This window comes from Carlito syrichta, unplaced genomic scaffold, assembly GCF_000164805.1.
Source record: "Carlito syrichta isolate Samal-C Ts95f unplaced genomic scaffold, Tarsius_syrichta-2.0.1 Scaffold303115, whole genome shotgun sequence".
Lineage (NCBI taxonomy): Eukaryota > Metazoa > Chordata > Mammalia > Primates > Tarsiidae > Carlito > Carlito syrichta.
This window is the reverse complement of record NW_007247211.1, coordinates 24,475-46,634: the sequence shown is the minus strand read 5'-3', so window position 1 is coordinate 46,634 and position 22,160 is coordinate 24,475. Positions and strand designations below refer to the sequence as shown.

General features: G+C 48.9%; 1 protein-coding gene across 1 annotated transcript in view; it reads right to left on the bottom strand.

Annotated features, from left to right (window-relative positions):
• Positions 1-22,154, bottom strand: part of MAP3K9 (mitogen-activated protein kinase kinase kinase 9) — a 66,840-nt gene extending 44,686 nt beyond the window's left edge. The window contains 2 exon segments of the mRNA XM_021712180.1: positions 14,690-15,103; positions 21,869-22,154. Of these exon segments, the coding sequence (XP_021567855.1) occupies positions 14,690-14,921 (232 nt within the window). The 5' untranslated portion in view covers positions 14,922-15,103; positions 21,869-22,154.
• Between the last annotated feature and the right edge of the window lie 6 nt (positions 22,155-22,160).

Here is a 22,160-nt window from a genome sequence, read left to right as displayed (position 1 = left end):
AGTCCTTAACAGCCCTGGAAAGCTGAGACCTAAATGAACACTTCCTGTGAATCACCCTCAGCCTCCCCGTCCAAGGGCAGGGAGGGGCCCATCTCACCTCATTGGGCCAAGACTAGCTCTGCCCAACTTGCTGTCTCCTAGTCCATGCTCCCCTCCCCCCACCTCCATGTCCTTTGGGATGGGAGGCCAGGCTTGTGTCAGCACCTTCCCGCCAACCTCCAAAGATGGCCCTACAAGTCCATCCCCACAAGACAGAGATGAGGAGCTCACCAGGGTTAGAAAAACCCCAAGTCACTGATTCTCCAGACAGCATGCCTCTGTTTCCAGGGCAGCCGATCTTCCCTTCCTCCCTCCCTCCCTCTCTGTTGCTGGGGAGGGGAGCCTGACGTGCACACCCAGAAGCTGCTGGGTGATACTCAGATGGCTTATTCCTGCCTTGGTGAGCCCCTATATGAGGAAAGTCTTGGGAGAGCTCCTTGTTCCCGAATGGTTCATGCCTATTTCTTGGAAGATCACTATCGCTAACCTTCCCACCCAGCCTCTCATCCAGGACACTGCCTGGCAAATCCAGCACCAAAAAGCTTCCAGGGAACCTAAAACTAACCAGAACCATGGCCTCTGCAACCTAGGCCAAGTGTATGAACCACAGATGCACATAGGAGAATCCCAGGGCAGCACCTCATCCAGTTGGGGAGGGGAGGAAAGAAGCATCCTGAAGGAAGTCAGAAGGAGGCCAGCTCTGGCTCCCCAGGACTCACAGGGTCCACAGCAACACTTCCTCAAGCCCTTCGTTAACTCTATCCATAGCCTGACACGAGAGGTTCCCGCAGTCTCTGTTCAAGATCCCTCTTAAGAGGGACTGCAGACGCCAAGGGTCCTCAGAGAGCATGGTCAAGACTCTCCGGAGGCAGGAGAGGCAGGCAGCCAGGAGGCTTCACTCATGGCAGGTCGGGTGCTGACCCACCACAGGAGTCAGAGTCAGAGCATCAAGAGCAACAGTGCCACTGGCTGTCTCTCACAGAACTCATCTGAAGCTATGAGGAGTGCCACAGAGCATGCCCAGCCCTCCCTTATAGAGAGGGGACCTCCAGGTTGGCAGGCAGGGTCCACCTGGTCACAGATAGCTGCAAAGTGGCCATGCAGCACCGAGTCATGGCATCTGAATAGCCACATAGGGCTCAGTCACTACCAGAAGTGTCCAATCACTCTTAAATGTTTACATTACTTTCTTGGCTAAAAATCTGAGACTCCATAAATAATCATCTGTGAATTTATCTGAAATCTATACATACTTATTTTGTTTAAGCAAAAACAAAACCATAATACAGGTGAGACCAAGAGCCCAATAAAAGTAGAAACTTCTATGACAGCCCAAGTTTTGGGCAGCTATATATAAGCTCAATTTTGGTTCTGAACAAACACTAACAAAAAGCAAAAATGTGGCCAGGTACAGTGGCACATGCCTGTAATCCCAGCACTTTGGGAGACCAAGGTGGCAGGACTGCTTGAGCCCAGGAGTTCAGACCAGGTTGGGCAATATAGAGAGACCTAGTCTCTCAAAAAAAAAAAAAAAAAAATCAAAAAATTAGTGGGGCATGGTAGAGCATGCCTGTAGTCCCAGCACTTTGGAAACCAAAGCAAGAAGACTGCTTGAGCCCAGGAGTTGGAGGCTTTAGTAAACTATGTATGATTGCATCCTTGCACTCCAGCATGGGCAAAAGAGCAAGAATCTTGTCTCTAAAAAAAGAGCACCAGCAGCCAAACTGAGGCTAAAAAGGATGGAGAGATGGCTGAAGTTCAAGCTGTGCTTTTGGAAGAGCCCAGGAGAAAGGGACATGAGAAACTCTCTTGGATCTTGTGCATTTTGGGACCAAAAGCCCTGAGCTGGAGCGGAGGAAGGTCCCTGCCTGCAACTCCAGACGTGGAACAATCTGCCCCACAAAGGCCCCATGGCCAAGCCTAGTATCCAGGTCCAGCCCAAAATGGGGTGAGTCACAGGGTTCACCCTGCAAAACCCAGAACTGGTGAAGGGCCTCCTGCCAGGGTCTGTCCCCAAGAGCAGAGCAGAAAAGGCAGCACACAAGTGCTCAGAGCCCAGAACTAAGCTCAGGCTCCACCGTCCTCTAGGTATATGTTCTTGGGCAAGGCGTTAAATCCCTCTAAGCCTCAGTTTCCTCTACTATACGATGGGGAGACTACCACCGCTGCTAGTGCCTCAGGAAGATACCATTGTAAATACAACTCGAAGGCACTAAGTGCAAACCACCATGACAGCAGTCTCCACTCTTCACAGGGGATGACTTCCAAGACTTCAAAGGATGCCTGAAAGTGGGACAGAACCCTCTATTTACTGGTTTTTCCTCTCTATGCATACCTGTGATAAAGTCCAAGTTACAGATTATCATAGTAAGAGAGTAACAACAATAGCTACTAATAAAACAGAACAATTGTGACAATATACTGTAAAAAAAAGCGATGTAGACGTGGTCTCTCTCTCTCTCTCTCTCTCTCTCAAAATATCTTATCGATGGTGCTGTATTCACCCATCATTCTTGTGAAGACGTGAGATGATACAATGCCTACATGACAAGATGGAGTGAGGTGGATGACACTGGCATTTTTGTTTCACTTTTAGAGACAGAGTTTTGCTCTTTCACCCAGACTGGAGTGCAATGGTATGATTATAGATCACTGCAGCCTCAACCTCTTGGGTTCAGGTGATCCTCCTACCTCAGCCTCCCAAGTAGTGGGACCACAGGCGTGCGCCACCATGCCCAGCTACTTTTTTTATTTTTGTAGAGATGAGGTCTCACTTTGTTGCCCAGGCTGGTCTTGGAACTCCTGGGCTCAATCTATCCTCCCACCTCAGCCTTCCAAAGTGCTGGGATTACAGGTGTAAGTCACCATGCCCGGCCTGATGCAGGCATTGTGATGTAGCAATACAGTGTTAGGGACTACTGACCGTCTGACATTTAGTCAGAGGACCACCTGCATGGTCAAGCCATGACATCAACGCCTGGCTGTCAAGAGCAGAGGACGTGGATGTGGGTATACACAGCCTGGACATACTGGATAGAGGTGAGTCACATCCCAGGCTGATGGTGTGAGGCTTTGTCATGCCACTCAGGATGGCGCACAATTTAAAACTTATGAATTGTTTATTTCTAGAATTTTCCACTTAATGTTTTCAAACCATGGGTAACTGAAGCCAGGAAAAGTGAAACTGTGGGTAACAGGAACTCATGTATTCTTCATCCTATCTCTAGGACTCACTGGTGGAGTAATGAGGGCCACGTATTATTGTCACCATGAATGTGACAGGTAATGCCACAAAATCTTGATAATCTTAAATTATCTAAGAGAAGCATCTAGGGAACATCTAGAGAAGTCCTCAGTTGATCTCCCAATGCCAACTGAGCTCTCCCTCAGTTGATCTTCATGGGCTCTGATGGCTATCTCTCTTGTCCCAGCAGCTGTGCATCTGGGAAAAGCAAGCTAATTTTATCATTAATTTAGTCCAAACAGTGAGAAAGGGCAGATTTCCCAGGCATAAAGAGGAGAAAACAACTCCAGCTCACATGGCTATGCAAGGCAGAGACGACTGGTGATCCACCCAGGACTCGTCCCCAAGCACAGGCAACCGGGAGCTACTGCTTAAGAAGTGAACATTTTGCACTGTGCTTTTCCTCCTGAAAAGCACACCACTAGAAGAACGACGACACTTATCCTTCCACATAACAGTCAGAAAAATGTGAGGAACCAGGAAAAACACAAATTCACTCCCAAACTCTAACCTTGAGGCTGACGGCCAAGTGGTCCACTGAATCCTCAAACAGGTTCAGACCCTCACTCCACTCTCATCCAAGAGACTGTGGACCAGGCCACAGGGTCTGGCAGAGCAACAGGGCTCCATCAGGAGGTGGACCTGGCAGAGGAACAGTGCTCCACTGGGGGTGGGCCTAGCAGAGTAACAGGGATCCATGGGAGGTGGGCCTGGCAAAGGAACAGGGTTCCAACAGAGGGTGGGGCCTGGCAGAACAACAGGGCTCCATCAGGGGGCGGGACCTGGCAAAGGAACAGGGATCCATGGGGGTAGGGCGGCTGAGAGGAAGAACACTGTGATGACAGAGAACTGTCCAACAACCTTAGGCAAGTCATCCACATCTCGGGGTCACAACCACAAGGTTCTTGTGATTACTAAGCATAAAATTAAGTCAAGAATGCTGGGAAAACTAATGACTGTGGCTATTTTACCTGCCACAGTCCTTTCCTCCTTCCTCTCAGACTCTGAAGATTAACAGAATGCAGAAACAGTAACAATTTAAGTGTTCGGATGGCGTGAACATCGGATGGCGTGAACAACCATGATGGAAATGGCTAGAGATAGGTGTACAGACAAGAGCAGGATAGCCCAACACAGATGGGGCTATGTGTCTGCACTCTGGAATCTGAACCCCTTATCTCTCTCTCCAAGGATGCTTTTTCCTGCCTCTTCACCTTATCAGGCATGTCAGTCTGGAGCCATGAGGATATGCACAGAAAGATCTCTGCTACAAGGTCAGTCACTGCTGGGCCCTGCTGCCTGCCAATGCTATACCTGGCCCATCCCGAGCCCACTCGCAGGAATGGATGGACAGTCCAGGGTCCTAGCTGGCGATGCCAGAGGCAGACATCAGACCCCCGGCTTCACAAGCTGCTCCAGAACGCTAGGTTCCTGAAAGGCTCATGCATTAAATACACAAAAGCCAGGGTCTGAGAGAGTTCCAGTCCATCCAGAAAAGAACCAGGGACAAAAATATGCAGATTCCTTGGCAACATCACAACTGCTGGCAAACCCCTGGCCTGCCATATGCAAAGTCCCGTATTAGCATGATGAGGAGAGGCTACAGGGAGGAGGGCAGGCAGAGGAAGAGAAATGGTAATACCTCTACTGACTGGAATCCTATCAGGGTTTTCTATAGAAAAAAAAACTATCAAAGAAGCCAGAAATAATAATGCACCTGCTTCTAAGAAGTAGACCTGGGGTTCACTGTGGGAAGGAGACTGGTTTTTCTTTGAATTTCAACTTTGTACCGTTTTTACCCACTGTATAACATTTTGAATTTTAAACCTCAATAATATAATTGAAAAGAACAGGCTTTAGGTTTTTTGTTTGTTTGTTTGTTTGTTTTGTTTTGTTTAGCCAAAGTCTCACTGAGTTGCCCCGGCTGGTCTCAAACTCATGGGTTCAAGTGATCTTCCTGTCTCAGTCTCCCAAGTAGGCAACTGGAAAGAAAATGACTCAAACACTGAAGATGCAAGTACAAGACAAAGCAGACCACCCAAAAGTACAAGCACAGATTTGATCTAAATGCCGAGGGAATAAGCAAAGTAGAAGAATTACAATAAAAACGGCTGCTATGCTGAGCCCTGACCAGGTGCCAGCCCGGCTAAGTGGATCACCTGGATCATCTGCCTAACCCTCCTTTCCACCCTATAAGGTGAGAGAAATAATTATTCCCACCTTAGAGACTATCACTTGCTCCAGGCCCCCAGTCCCACACATCACAGAGCCAGGCAGGATTCAAACCCAGTCTCACCCAGAGCTCAGAGCTCACATGGGCTTGCCTCCAATGGAAAAGGGGGGCTACCTCCCAACTGCAGGCACCACAAGAGAAGAGGTTTGATGTTGCTTTGCGCTGTCCATGGAAGAAGGGGAACACATGGGAAAGGACAGTGCTGGGACGCGGGATTGGTCATTGGTCATTTCTTGAGGGCCTACACGGTGCCAGGCACAACGAGCTCTGAAGGGTGACTGTTGGACACAAGGCTGTTATACATAGATGGAAAGGGGCACACACCCATTCACCTTCTAAAAGAAGGTCACAAGTCAGAATAAGATCCCTTCAGTCACCCACGAACACTCCAGAGTCTAGACAACACCGTGCAACAAGAAGGTCAAGCTGACGTGGAAATAGCCGACTGATGCAATGTGGCAGGAGTGGGAGAAGTATGCTGCCTTTCTCCTGGGGCAGTTATCAGATGAGTATCCAGCAGAGCCGTGAAACCAGCCAGCTGTCTGGTACAACCAAGTCCAAGGCCAGGGCAGACAGGGCCAGGCAGCAATTTTCAAGGGATTCGGTGCAGACTGGGACCAGAGGGAGCAAGAGGCTAAGGCCTTTCCACAAGAGACTTCTGCACAGTTAGAGGGGTTTGGTGGGATCGATCTCCCTGTTTCAGTGGGAGGGTAGCCTCTGCCTGGCTGGCGTAGGAGAAGGGACCCAGGGCTGAACAAAGTTCTCACACTACTTTAAAAAGGAAAATCCAGGCTGGGAACAGTAGTTCACGCCTGTAATCCCAGTGTTTTGGGAGGCCAAGGCAGGAGGGCCACTTGAGGCTAGGAGTTTGAGACTAGCCTAGGCAACACAGCAAGATGTCCATCTCTACAAAAAATAGAAAAATTAGCTGAGCACATGATCCCAGGTATTTGAGAGGCTGAGGCAGAACGACCACTTGAGCCCAGAAGATCAAGGTTGCAATGAACTATGATCACGCCACTGTACTCTAGCTACGGTGACAAAATGCAATTTTGTCTCTAAATAAAAAGGGGGGCCATCCAGCCATACCCTGTGTACAACTAAAATAACAAGGAAAGAAGCGCCCCCTGCTCCTTAAAAGAGGGGAAGCACAGCGCCATTTACTGAATGTGGAGCCTGGGTGATGCTGGGCGTGCTGGAACTCCAAGAGGCTCCTGACATGCCCAGTGTCAAGAAGCAGCTGAAGTCCAAGTCCATCTACTCCCAAGCCAGGCTCCCTCATTATGCCACAGTGGTTTCCAAAGCCCATCTTGAGGGGACAAGGCTTCCTTCTCAGACCAGGACCACCAGTTTCCTACAGAGAAGACACCTGGGGAAGTAAGGAGCAAGAAGCGTGCACCCTGCAGCTTCAGCACGGCTGGCTTCTACCCTCATTCCTCCAGAACCGCGGGCTACATGGTACATGGGCCCAGGTCTCCCTGGTGTTCTGCTGGGGAGTGGGGATAGGTAAAGCTGCCCAGGTGATCTTGAGCCGGTCTGAGAAAGCCCCATCAGTTCCGAAAAGCAGGCAGGAAGCTGTGTAACTAGAACAGCGCAGCTTGGACACACAGGACACCCTGCCCAGCTCAAGGACAGGTAGCAAGCAACTGAAAGCATCCTGCCTCTGGGTGAAGGTCAGCCTTGGCTGACTGTGAGTTCCCATTGTGGCCCAGGTAACAGGAGCATTTCTCAGCAAGGCCGTCTGTCATGCCTGGTAGCAGTGGGGGAAGGGCACACTCACAGGCTCCAGTCAACTGTTCTCTCCTCTAAACCCCTCGGTAGCCCGAAGCAGCCGAAAGGCAGACCTGAGCACACTGCAGCCTGACATGCAGACACAGATGAACACGTTGTCACTGCTGCCCCAGGCACACAGATGTCCACGCTTTAAATCCTGGGTGGGATCTCAGGGACCATCTCTTCCAAATCACTCATTTTACAGATGAAGAATCTGAGGTTCAGAAAGACGGCAAGATGTGCCCAAGGTCATTCAGCCAGTCAGCGTCAGATGGCCCAGGGGTCATATCCTGCACCAGAAGACCATGTAGACACCCAAGGTATGTTTTCTATGATAGTGCTAATGCATACCCTTCCCCAAGCCTTGGACTAATAAAAACTATGGCCCTTTCCTCCAAAAGGAACCTGCACACATTCTGCACAGAACACAGGCGGTTCTGAGCTATCTGAGGTCCCAAAAGGTAGTCAGGGACACTGAGGAGATGTGCCCCTGCCTGTGGAAGCAGCTACGTTTCCTCCTGACTCAGCTGGACCCTGGATGTCACTACCTGTAGGTGACTCCGAGCTGCCTCATGGGAATGAGGGACGCACTGGGCTAAGGATGGAAAACCTGCAGGAGACAGAGGAGAGGAGAGGAGGAAGGCTCCTCACCTTGGAGATCCTCAAGGACAGTCTTGACCCCAGCCAGGACAGGCCACAGGCCACCTACAGAGCCACTAGTCAGCTGTTACCTGATATGCTAGGGGTGTGGGGAAGGAAGGTAGAATCATTCCTTAAACTTTCAAGGCAGTCATGCCTCAAACCAGAGGAAACAGATCCCAGAGGAGGAGACTAAATGTCCACCTGAAATCAGAGCCCACCCTCCCTTGAAGTCCCTCTTTTCCTGCACTCTCCACCCCTTCCTGAGGCTGCCTTCTGCAACTAAGAGTTTGAACACAGCCCTGGAATCCCAAGACCCTTCAGCAACACAACTTTCTGTCCTAACTCCAGCACAGCTTTATGGGAGCCAGAATACTGCCCAGGACCTCAGCTGCATCCTACTCCACTGACTCAGCAGCAGGAAGCAAAGCGGGTGAGACTCTGGGGAAACGGAGACACGCAGGGAACAGCCCTGGAGAAATGGAGGCATGTGGCCACAAAGAGCAGTTGCCTCATGAATTCTTCTCAATGGCCCTCATCTCCCCAGCCACAGGGACGGAGGCCAAAGAATCCAGAGGGGTCCCTAAGAGACACCGTGCTCATCCCATCTGGAACCCTCAACCCATCCTCCCTCTCCATCTGACCTCATCAGCCCCTCTCCTTCAGATCCTATCTGACACAGAACTCCCTCAGGACACCCTCCCCAGCACCTGCCATTCATCTGTCACTCACGATACTCACCACCATCAAGGTCCGTCTCCCTAACCCCACAGGGAGCTCCCTGTGGGCAGAGCCTGCATCTGCTCGTGCTTGCCGTTAACTCCCAACACCAGGCACTCTGGCTGGCCCACAGAGGAGGCCATCCTCATGCAGGAGATGGCCACGGAGGCCCAGAGTAGACAGGAAGGGCGAGCTTCCCAGGTGAGCTAAGGACTGATGGAGGCAAGGGGACTCGCAGGCAGACTTGGTCTTGCTGTATTCTGCTGAGTCCTGTCCACCTACCAGGTGACTTGCTTCATCTCAGCCATGTTCACTTGTGTACTTATTCTGGCTGCAGAACACACGTCTACATTCACAGAGAAGGCTGCCCACCCACTGGACGTGGTGCTCCAGGATGTGCTGGGGCTGCCAGCTACCCTGTGATGTGGCCGCCTCCCCCCAAAGGCCAAGTCAGTTCTCTGAGCACTTGCACATTTTGCCTGGAAACATCTTCAAGACACATCTGTGTCTTCTAGCTCTCTGTAAGAAGTAACTTGTAGCAGAGAACTTCAGTGAGGATAACAACGGGGAGATCCTCAGGAGTGCCTGAGTCAGGGGCTGCCATGACTCATCTGGGATGCACCTGTGAGACATACAGTCACTCAGCCACCTCAAAAGGACCCAGAGTCAGGTCTCTAGCTGCTGCTTTGCTGCCTCCTAGGTCCACTCTGGGGATGTTTTATGGCTTCTTGGTTTATTCTCCCGTAGGAAAAGCTGTTTCTATGGCTCCTCCCACCATTTTTCAGCAAGTCGACTGCCACACCGGTTCTGGCCGGGGTGCAATCCCAGCTGCTTCCCCTACCAGGTGGAACGTGCTCTCCCACACACACAGGAGCAGGGCACAAGAGAGGGATCCAGCAGGCCACAGGGTGCCACATCAGGTGGCCAGTACACTCGAGCCATGAAGTATCCTGCCCTAGACACCCAGCAGGACTTTGGCCAGTGTCTGGTACAGGAACTCTCCAGGGCTAAGGACCTCAGAGCCCGGGGCCCAGGGGAGGATGGTCGCTGTCTCCTGGACACCAACAAAGGCATGTCCTTAGTTTCCTGCCTTGTGAGCTCGAGAGAAGGCTGTAGATGGGCAAAGCCTGCAGGAGCTCAGAATCGGGAGGCCGCAAAGGCCCTGTGCAGGAGGATCAGCCAGTCAAGTGCTCAGTCAACTTGGGATGGGCGCCTCCACAAGGGAGGCCAGCGAAGTCCTGGGGCAACAAAGCAGCATGGAGGGTGAACACAGCAGGCTGGGTAACCCCAGGCAGTGGTAGCCGGCACCTGGTCATCATGGAGATCCAGCTGGTGAGCCAGCAGGGTGGTACCCAGGAAGGGGGTGGGGAAAGGAGGGGCAGAGGTGCTCAAGGACGGTGACTAATATACGGTCAACCTATCATATGAGGCATCCAAGATAGGGTGTCGGTCGGTCTAAGACAAGCAGAACAGACCAAGGGCCTGGGGATTCTAATGAGGATGATAAGCAAGTTCCACGAAAGTGAGGCGCGGACAACATCCCTGGATGGGAGAAGGGAAGCTGTTACATGGTGAGGTCCTATGAGTAAGCCTGTCCAGCGATACTTCAGTCAGTCGTTATTCATTCATTAATTCCTTCTATCTGCACATTTATTGAGGGCCTCGCTGCATGCCTGGGAGCTAAAGACATAAACTCCATTTGGAGATATCAAGAAGCTCCTGAAATCAGGAGACTGGGATGCCCAGGAAGCTCAGCCTGAGGCCATGGAGTGCTGCTACAGCCATGCATGCCTGGCAAGGCTACACAAATTCATCTGCCCTGGCTGGGAGGTGTTGCAGCTGCCACTGCTGGACAGGTGGCTCCAGACTCTTGTAACACTGATATCCTTCCATGTACTACCAGGGAATACACGCTCAACAAGCAACTGCTTGGCACTGACCAGGGCAGGGCCACACCCTAGGCTTCTGCAAGGAGAAGCAGTTAGGTCTGCACCAAACACAGAACACAGGAGCAGGCGGACAGGTAGAGGGCGACATGAGGGCACCACGGGCAAGGCTCAACGCATGGGTGAGGCTGATGCTGCAGCAGAGGCTGCGTGACACAAGCCTTGGAGACAGGTGTGTTCCAGTGGCCAGGGGCAGCAGCATGGCTTACAGCCCGTGCCTCACAGCCCATGCCTCTAGAGGAAGAGGAAGGACAGAAGGTGGCAAAGAGCTCATAAGAACTTCCAGCTGATGAGGAGGCAGACAGGACCAGTCCCAGATCAAACACAGGTCCCCACTCACCTTCGCTCTCTCAGGTACAAAATTAAGAACAAGCTTGACACCTAAGGGAGGCACAGGCAGGAGAAAGTCAAACATGAATGGAGTGTGGATGCAATGGCCCTGGGAGCAGAGAGACACATTCTCAGTGACACAAAGCTGAAGCACTGCAGGTCTGTCTATGCAGACTGGCCTGGAGAATGGCCCCAGCTGTCTGCAGGAGTGCAGGACACAGGATGGGCTTGGGACATACGCTAACGAGGCATGGACATGTAGGAGGGAAGCAGGCTACAGTAGCCCGTTCATCAAGACACTAGCAGGGTGAAGATAAACACACACAGACACACAGGAAAACTGGAAAACACACGCTGCTTCTACTTCCACATTCTTCTATGTCTTCCAAAAGTAGGAAAGAAATTATTTCATAATAAAACAAAGATAATAAGACTACCTTCATTCTGGATAAGTCTTTACATTTCCTAAAGCTTTGTTATATTATCTCATTTTTACTTATTTAACTTTTAATGGCCACAATTAAACTGTTCTCTTGCCAAATGCCTGCATGCCAAGCTACCTAATACACAAAGCTCTGAAATACCTCCTCTTACCCACAAAAGGACCACCTATCCCTTCAAGATTATTTTTCATCAAGGCCTTTGCTAACAACCAAGTCACCAAGAATGAAGACACATAAATCCTTTTTTTTTTTTGAGTTGGAGTCTCACTCTGTCACCCAGGCTGAAGTGCAGTAGTATGAACATGGCCACCGCAGCCTCGACCTGCTGGGTTCAGGTGATCCTTCCGCCTAAACCTTCTAAGTAGCTGGAAACACAGATGTGCGGCATCATGTTAATTTTTTGATTTATTGTAGAAACGAGGTCTCATCATGTTGCGCAGGCTGGTCTCAAACTTCTAAACTCAGGTAATCCTCTCACCTCTGCCTCCCAAAGTGCTGAGATTACAGGTGTGAGCCACCACACCAACCTCGTTTATTTTATTTTATGTAGAGACAACGTCTCACTACATTGCCTAGGCTGGTCTTGAACTTCTGGTTTCAAGTGATCCTACCACCGCAGCCTCACAAAGTGTTGGGATTACAGGCATGCATCATCGTGCCCATCTAATTTTTTTATTTTTATAGAGACAGAGTCTGGCTATGTTGCCATGGCTGGTCTCAAATGCCTGGGATCAAAGCAATCTTCCTGCCTTGACCTCCCAAAGTGCTGGAATTACAGGCATGAGCCACCATGCTCAGCCTCCATCCAGACTTCTTTTCAAAGACAAATAAATGCATATCTTATTTAAACCACTGTTGTTTTGTTTTGCTTTCTAGGTTATGTACAGTCAAACCTAAACAACACCCGACATGTGTGTGAGACTTACAGCTGGTGTAAACATCAGTGCCAACACACAGTGTTGAAGCACGGTTATCTTGACAAGATAACACATGAAGCACGGTTATCTTGACAAGGTCCTTTAAAATACTGCCCTGGTATAAGGTCAACTCCTGCCACAACACACTGTGCCTGGAGGCATCCCCTTGGCAATCCTAAAACCTACTTCTGGACAAAGAAAGGACCAGAGCTTTGTCCCCTGGATGAGCAAATGGAAGTCAGGTATCTTGCCTGCTCCTACAAACAGCAGAGCTTTGGCAAGGTAGCTTTTCTTTCTCAAGAGCCTAGACTCCCAAACACAAATCTCATAAAAGGTAAAACCTTGTACTGTTAGCTTAAAATTAAACCCAAATTGAAAACTTCATCAAGGAAAGTATTAACTTTTACAATTTTTTTTTTTTTTTTTTTTGAGTTGGAGTCTCACTTTGTCGCCCAGACTGGAGTGCAATGGCCGCTCCCGGCCACTGCAGCCTCGACCTGCTGGGCTCAGGCGATCCTTCCGCCTCAACCTTCCAAGTAGCCAGAATTACAGGCATGCACCACCACACCCGGCTGATTTTTTTATTTTATTGTAGAGATGAGGTCTCGCTGCCCAGGCGGGTCTCAAAGCCACAGGCTCAGGCAATCCACTCACCTCAGCCTCCCAAAGGCACGGGATTACAGGCTGAGCCACCGAGCCCGGCAACTTTTACAATTTTATTATCCTAGTCCTTTCTAAGTGGGCTCAGGATGGCATTATGCCAGCATTATAAGAAAAAATAAAAATATTAAATCAGGGCCTGGTGTGGTAGATCATGCCAGTAATCTCAATACTTTGGGAGGCTGAGGAAGTACATCGCTTCAGGCCAGGAGTTCAAGACCAACCTGGGCAACATAGCGAGAACCTGTCCCTTAAAAATAAAATAAAATACATTCCTAAAAAGAAAAAAAATTCAGCTTCTCTATCACATTTTCCACCAACACAGATGCTTCTTTTACTCTATCATTCAAAGCAATTTCTAGGTTAAAAACTACTTTGGGAAAAAAGAGAAAAGAGGTCATCAAAAGTTTTTATTTATTTAATACAGTTAAGTAGGATTTTGGAAGAGGGATGAAAATAACCAAATAATGACAGAGACAGGAAAATGGCAAAGGGAAAAAGGGAAACCAAGTTTTATTTCGTGTAATTCAACCCTCCACATGCATCACTCTTACAGGATGTAGCTAACGTCCCATGCTCTTGCAAGGAGGAGGCTTTCTATTATCAAGGGGGAGGAGGGTTCAGTAGAAGAGATAAAGGTAATTAAGGTGACTTTAATGTAAATTGGACAATATGTCTGTATACATACAAACCATACATGTTTTTAAAATGTCTGGGAGGATATAATATGTGTTCTCTCTAAAGGAAATCACATGGGTTAACTTTCCCTTCTTTTCATCTGTACTTTCTAATTTTCTACAACAAGCACTGACTACTTACATAATTTTAAAATGTATTTTCTAAAGTAAACAGATTCACAATAGCATTGACAGAAAAATAAGCCACATCTGGAACAGCTTGGAACAAAACAAACCCTGAAGGATTTCCAGGCTCAATGCTGAAAGATGCAGAGAAAGGTGAGTCCCTGGGGCCCATGTCACCCCCACAGTCCCTCCACTCAAGCACCCTCTCTTCTGGTGAGCCTAAGCACATGCTTCATGTTCTCTGCACCATCATTTTACGTGAGAGAGAGTACAGACCACCGCCAAAAAGAAGCAGGTTCTCTCTGACTCAGTCAATGGGAAACGCCAAGGCATCTACCAGTTCACCCTTTAATTGCATCATAACATCTGCTTTAAAGTCAGTTTATGGATTCTGGATGTTTAATAAACAGTTACTTCTCAGTTCCCTGCTATTAAACACTGGGTAGTTACGGCAATTGTCCCCAGGCCACCAGGAGGACCTGTGATACCACCCCCAGTCAAGCCCTCCACACAAGCACTGCTTCCTGAATCAGCTCATGGTTAAACAATATTATATCCTTCTCATATCCCTTCTCGATGGTACCTCAAGTTGAGGTGTTTAGGTAAAAATTCAAACAGGTGGTTCAGGTTTGCTTTAGTTGTTGTTCCAGTCCCTGTGATGACATACTCACTTCTCTCAAGTGGAAAACAAACCTTGGTGACCTGTGGAAAGTGCATCAGAACTGCACATCTCCAGCCATGCCTGCCAACAGAAGCTCAAGATCACCCCAGCCCGTCTTCCTGACCCACCCTTTCCTGGCTTCCAACCCACCCATCTCAACACAAGGACAGAACATGCCTAGGCAAGGAGCCTCCCTGTCCACCAAGGCCCCGGCAAGAATTCCCTCCTGCTGATGCTATGGATGGTGTCCACAGCTGCTTAGCCCCTGCCCCCAAACTCACTGTTGCTGGACTTGAGGTCACGGTGGATGATGGGGACAATGGCCTCATCGTGTAGGTAGTGCATCCCCCTGGCAATCTGCACAGCCCAATTCACCAGGATGTCCGGGGGAATCCTCTTCCCAGACAACACTCTGTTCAAAGGCCCTCCACGGGCAAACTCCATGACCAGACAGAGGTGGGGCTCCTTCAGACACACGCCCCTCAGGGCAATGATGTTGGGGTGCTTCAGCATGGCAAACAGCCTGGCCTCCTGGCGGACGTTCCCAATGGTCTGGCTAATGTCCTCGTCAGGGTCGTGGCGCGCTGCTTTCACGGCCACCTCGTCCCCTATCCAAAAAGCACGGTAGACCTTCCCAAAGCCCCCGATGCCAATGATCTCTTCCAGGGTGAGTTCCGCAAAGTCAATCTCTAACACTGAGAGAGGAAAGGAAAAGAAGCAAGTCAAAAACGCCTAAACACCGCTCAGCTATCCGTTTCGGGGGTGGGTAGACACAGCACGGAGCCTGTTCACTGGGCCTCTGTGTCTCCCCATTATGAGGCACTCTTTGTAAGAGCAGGGACTGCCATTACCTTACTTTCTTTTGCACATTCCTTAGTAGGCATTCAATAAAGAGTCATGAAATAAATCCCCCCAGAAACCCACGCAGAATCCTACACAAGGCCAACCACTGCAACTAAAGGGAATGGGGCAGATCCTTTCTTTGAGACATTCTTTCTGCCTGCGTGTTCGGGGGTGAGCAACACACAACTCTGTGCCAAGGCCAACACACCCCTACAAACTGCAGGGGGGCAGGAGGAGCTTCTGCAGAACACAAGCAGGGGCTTGGAAAACCACTAACTCCTCAGCGGGATAGCACGGAGGGCGGTGGGAAGGGACTCTAGGAAGGCATTGCTGCCATAGGCCCTAAAGTAGCATGGGGATGTCATGAGATGACAAGGGCAGGACATGGGGCAAAGGTACCCACAGCACTTAAGGACTTCAGGGACCCAGCACAGCCGGGATCATGCACCAGCATGGGAGAGGAGGCTCGGAGACTTGCTGAAGTAACCAGGCTGGGAAATGTCTTTAAAGCAACTCTGAGGGGCTTGAACCTCACACTGTAGGCAGCAGAAGTCATGAAGCCTTCAAAAGGGGAGTGTTGTCAGACCTGTGGTTTAGGAAGGAAGCCAACCCCAGCAGCCATGGGGAATATTACTGGGAGGACAGAGAGCCCACAGCAAACGAACCCACCAAGGAGACCACTGTGGCATGGAGCATGACATCCTGCCACAGTGACTATGGGGAGAATGTAGCCTGTCTCCCAGGACCTGATGACCAAGACATAGGAAAGCAGCCTCATAGGAGATGCCTTATTTCAGCAGTCACCTGTACCCCAGTTCAGTCCCCAGTGGTTCCAGAGTTGAAACCTAAAATACCCACTTATGTTGTAGCTCTGTGTGGAAGGCACTCGTGGACAGATAACAATGGCCGCCAGCGATGACAAATCATGGGCTCAATATGGTGCCACATTACACCAGAGTTTTGAAACCTGTTCTCCACCTTCTCAGCTGTTTCTGTCATGACCTGGTTCACACTCACCCTCAGGCCCCAACTTACATGAAAATTCACAGAGGAATGTCTCCTAACTCCAGACCAAGGGAGGCCAGGCCCCAGCAAGCATTCCCAAGGCAGCATCCTTTCTGCAAGATCCATTAGGGTCATTGTTGCTCACTCAATAGCCTTAGTCCTGCTAAACCAAAAGGTCCACAGGGCAGGGGCTCTGCCTGTCTTATTTACCCCTGCACTTAGCAAACCCAGCATCTAGTGGGTGACCAAGAGATCACTGAAAGAGAAAAAAAAAACAACCCCACCTCAGTAGGAAATAAACCAAATTCAGATCTGAAAAACAAAACCAAAAAAACCCACATGAATTGGATATTCTGAAACAAATAAATATAAGGCATAATCACACTTTACTAAAAAACTAAGAAAACAAAGTTATTGGCTGGGCATAGTAGCTCATGCTTCTAATTCAGCACTTTGGGAGACTGAGGTGGGAGGATCACTTGAGCGCAGGAGTTTGAGACCAGCCTGGGCAATATAGCTAGTTCTCATCTCTTTAAAAAAAAAAAAAGTTGCTGGGCATGGTGGTGTGCCCCATAGTCCCAGCTACATGGGAGGCTGAGGTAGAAAGCCCAGCAGGTCAGGACTGCAGTAGCCGTGATCATGCCAATACGCTCAAGCCTGGGTGACAGAGAGACCCTGACTCAGGAAAAAAAGAAAAGAAAAGAAAGATATTTCTGAACTTTTGGCAAGATGGCAGGAGCAGCCCCACTGCTAGCAATCCAAAATCTCCATTTTCCATTCAGTTGATGGTGGTGCTAAAAAGTCTGTTCTTGCTGAGTTAAAGTACCTTTAGCCTGCCTGGGACTAATGTCCACTTGTATTTTGTAATGCAACTGACAGCATGCACAAAGGAAACCCTCAGGAAGTTAGGACAACAGGCTTCAGGTATACACAAAGTACAGCCCATCCGGCCCCAGAAGCTCCACCTGTTCAAAAGACCACGCACACCTGGCAGTCCTTCCGAAGAACAAATGGCGTGGCAGACACCACAGGCCAGCCATCGCAAAACCCTTCCAGCGCGTCTGCCAGTGCTCCAGAGGCCAGGAAGCTAAACACTACATTTCCCGGGCTACATTACACCAGAGTCATGAGTGCAAATTAAATTCTGCCAATTAGATGTACAAGATTTAAAAGGCGAAGGAGATGGAGGCCATCCTCCCACTGGTCTCCTTGCAAGTGCGGCTGGGGAGAAGCAGGGTTCTCTGCAACATGTCAGTGTCCAGGTACCAGGTCCGCAACTGTGGAGAGCACTGCCTAACAGCCAAGTGCTGCTGCATCACAGACTGCAGACACAGCAGGGGGTTCTTGAAGCCAGGAGCACCCATGGCAGCAGTTGGTCCAGCCCTTTCCCATGACAGAAGCAGCTTGCCTGGGAAGTGGCTCTGCTGTGTCCTAGGAGTTGCTCGCACAGTTCCAGTGACAGCCACCTCTCCCAGTCCTTCCGCCAATTTTGTATGCACTAAATTTCCTGTGCTGAATTCCTCTGTTGCTTGAAATAGCTTGAGCGCTTCTGAGTCCTAAAATGAATACTGACTGATTGCTAATCTTTGCCTGATGCTATCTACAAGAATCAGAAAGATGTCTATGTTAAAGAGAGATTAGAAACCCTCTTGAAAACATATAGGTTATGTTAAGGGTCTCCTTGGTCATGGAGGGAAGGAACATTCAGGCTTTTCCACCAGTTTTTACACTGACGAAAAGACACAAATTTGCATTTGTGATCTTATTTCCTCAGCTGAATGTGTGATTTCTCCTGGAGGGAATTAATAACTGTATTTCCTCTTGTTCTCTCCCTTTTCTAGTCTGAAGCATGGCTGTAAACACACAGTAGATGTTAAATATTTATCTAAATGCAGAAGGGTTTAGAAGACTCAATTCCAGCCGGAGTGCTGAAAGGACAGCTCCTTGGACGTGTTTCACAGAAGACAAAAACCTCTGTGGGAGAGGGAAAACAACAACCTTTCTTTGAGAAGAACATCAGATCTCAGATTCTTGGCGAGTTAGTTAAGGAAATATTACGACAAGCCGCCAAGAAAAGTACATACCACAGCTCTCAAACAGATAAAGGAGCCCAGGGTCAGGGGAGGGGGGTTTGCACCTTCTATTTCCTCCCCTGCCAAGTCCCTTTGGACAGACAGAAGCAACCAGACCTGCAGCTGCCAGAGTCTGTGGCAATCTTCTCCCCTTCCCTGCTCCAGTCAAGACCTGCTTCATAGAAGAATCAGGTCAAGCTACATTCAGCACAGTGTTCAGTTTCTGTAGAAGGATATTTCCAGGAATATCAGGAACAAAGCCTTATTTCTTTCACTCTTGGAGTCAATATGTTATTCCCTCTCAATTACATACTTGGAAACTGAATGTACAGGCACACTTTGGTGAGTTTTGGGCAAGTGAATAGTATATACCTCACTCACTTAAAAATCTTAAGTACATCTGAAAAAATACATCTTTGTATTACTAGTAGATGTAGGAAAAAGAAGTATAAATCAATAACCTCAATGTAACATAATAATCTCTCATTCATATGGATGACATCAGAAAACTTTTCAATACCTAGTATTATATCTCCCAAGATGATAAATTTGGAACTGTACAATTTCCACTTTTTTCACTAAAATAAAAAAGCAAAGTAGTGGCTCATGCCTGTATTCCCAGCATTCTGGGAGACCGAGGCAGAAGGATCACTTGAACCCAGGAGTTCAAGACCAGCCTGGGCAGGAGACACCATCTCTCCAAAAACCAAGCAAACAAACAAAAAATTAGCTAGGTGTGGTGGCATATACCTGTAGTCCCAACTACTCAGGAGGTTAAGGCAGGAGGATTGCCTGAGCCCAGGAGATCAAGGTAGCAGTGAGCTAAGATCACACCACTGCACTATAGCCTGGGTGACAGAGCAAGACCTTGTCCAAAAAAAAAAAAAAAGAAAACATGAGTGAGTTCCTGGATTATTTACATCTTTCATCCACAGAGAGCTAAAGTCTAATGTGCACATACAATGAAGGAGATAAAAGCACTATGTAAACACAGGATAGTTTATAATGTCACTATTGTTTGCTTTACCACAATATCTAGTGATTTTCCCTCCTGTTCTGAAAAAAGTTTGAAGCAAAATTTTCACTTTAAAAAGCAACAATATGAAACTGAGGTTGAGCGTTATTGCTCAGCTTCATGTCTTCTCTTCACAACCCAGAACACATCATAATCCATACCCAGAGGGAATTTCAAAAGAAGCACGCTGAGAAGAGTCGCCAGCAGCTCCCTCTCGCCATAAGTCTTTGAAGACAAGGTCTGTCCATCACCTTTGTTTTCAAAGTGGCACCAAATGAACAGGTGAGAGGAGCACAGAGATCAGAGATGCACCTGTCAGCCGCTGCCAGTGTCCATCTTCACCAAAGCATGACACTGAAGTTTCATAGTCACATCACCAGTCTCCCTCACGTGACTGTAATGGGGTGTAAGCACCCCATTATCTTATCACTTCTTTACCTCCTGGTATCTACCACTCACTAGTTCTTCAGAGTTAGTTCTGACTGGAAGTAAATTTTCTGAACCACCAAGAATTAATTCCAGTCAAGATCAGAAGTGCCAGTAAGGCCACGTAAAAGAACTCACCAGGACTCCCAACGCCATGCTCTTCAAGTCAGACCTTCCCCAGAGTACAAGGTACTTCCTAATTTCTCACTGCCTGGGTTCCAGATGTAGGAGTCTACTCTATCCAAAGTAACTATGGCAACACAGTCAGGTCCTGGCCACCCAGTGAAGAGGCAAAACTCGCCATGCCTGCCTCTGTGGACAGTCTCTTCCAGCCTAAGTCACACCCCTCCTGGCTGCTCTGACAGCCTGGAGAATGAGACAGTGAGGAAACTGAGTTCGTGTTCAAGATCCCACAAAGCTCCTCTATTCTGACATTAGCTGTCCCTAAACTTCACCCACAAACAACCTCAACATCTGATCTATGTTTAAAACCACATGGTGTTTTCTAACATACCAGGCTGTTCATATTTCACTCAATATATGACCAAGTTCATTTTCAACACTATTTCAAAACCCTCAGCCTTCATTCATCTTACCAAACCAGCACCAAAAAATATGTAGCACCTGAAAACAACTTAAAGTAATTTGCCACTTCCAGGCATTATAAAGATCAAAATGTAGAAATATGAATTTGTAAATGGAATGAGAGGAAAAAAGAAGGAACTAAAGATTTGAACATCAATTTGACAGTGAAAACACCAATAGAAAAAGAGCAAAATAACAAGCTAAGAGGTTATGATTTTGCTACTAAGTGCTGATATTTAAAAAACAGTCTAAATTTTTCAGATAAAAATAAGTTACAGGGCCAGAAAGATAAATGTTACAAATGAAGTTTTAAAACTATTTAAAGTTGGTCCTTGCTAATAATTTTTTAAAAATCAACTAAGGTACACAGTATACAAAATAAGGAATCAACAGTAATAAACACTATTAACAATGTCTTTTTAACAGGAAAGAAATTATGGAAACTCCTAAATACAAAACAATGTAAACTGCACTACAGAGATATTTACATCTTTCATTCAAACGACCTAGTATAATTAAAGAAGTCTAGCAGCAATTTAACTCCTTTGAAAAAAACAAAGGAGAGTATATTATAGGGTATGGAACAGGGGGCTCATGGGAAATGGATTAAAACCAGGTCCTGGGAGGGACCCCTGAGCATATCCCTCTCCACCTCCCACGGAGATTTGGCCAGTTCCAAATATAGACAAGGATCTAGGGTGTGAAGAAAGGAGAAAACTTATTTCCTGAACAGCCTGACTGTCAAGGGACTGGGATTTAACCACTGTATCTCGTGCTCCTGGGGTGGGGGGCACTTTTCCCTCTCTAATCACCTCTCCACTCATCACCTGTGCCTTCCACCAACACCCTCCCAGGACCTTATTCAGTGAGACTCCTGAAGGTACGACTTCTGAGATGCAATATTAGGACCTAAGAAATCAACACACACTTTACAGTCACTTCAGCCTTCAGTTCACACGTGCTTCCGGGACCGGTAAGCCAACCCAGCCCGCAGACTACACCCCCATCTCTTTCAAAGCAAAGGCCTTTAGGGGCGGAGACAGGCCACAGAAGAGGTCAGCAAGGTCCCCGATCTGGGGACTAGGTTAGGACAGTAACTACCAGCTTGCTAGAAATCTTTCCAGATTCTCTTCTCCAGGTAGGAGAAGAGGAAGGAGTGAGAAATAAGGCCACTCTCACGCGGGGCTGCAGAACGCGGAAACCCAAGCCGCTGTTGGTAGTCAGTGAAGGTTAAGAAGTATCCAGGCAGGGCCTGCGGCGTCCCCAGCTTACCCAGGCCACCAGCTAGAGCCCCCGTAGCCAAGCGCGCGCTCATCCACTCCCCAGTCAACCAACCCCCACCAGCACCCACTCCCAGCCTGACCTCTCGAAGTCTCCCCTCCCTCCCCGAGCCCCTGGACCTCCCTCATCCCCTCCCTTGCCAACCCCCTCCAACTAGCCTCCTTCATCTCCTCCCTCCCCGACCCCAGACCTCCCTCACCTCCCTCCTTCCTGGCCCCCGCTCCCCTCCTTACCCTGGATGGGCGGGTAGCAGCTGGGGTCCTCCGCGCCGGGCGCACAGCGGCTGGAGAAGGCGCTGCGCGGGGTCACGTAATTGCTGGGGAATATGCCCACCCGCTGGTTCAGTTGCCCAGTCCACCACCCCTCGTCGCCAGACACCTGCGAGTCCTTGGACAGCACCTCCACTACGTCGCCGAGCCGCAGAGTCAGCTCGTCCTCGCCCGCTGCCTCGTACTGGAACACGGCGGTCCAGTAGGGTGGCGCGGTGCGCGACTCCCGGGGGCCCGCGTCCCCCTCCTCCTCCCC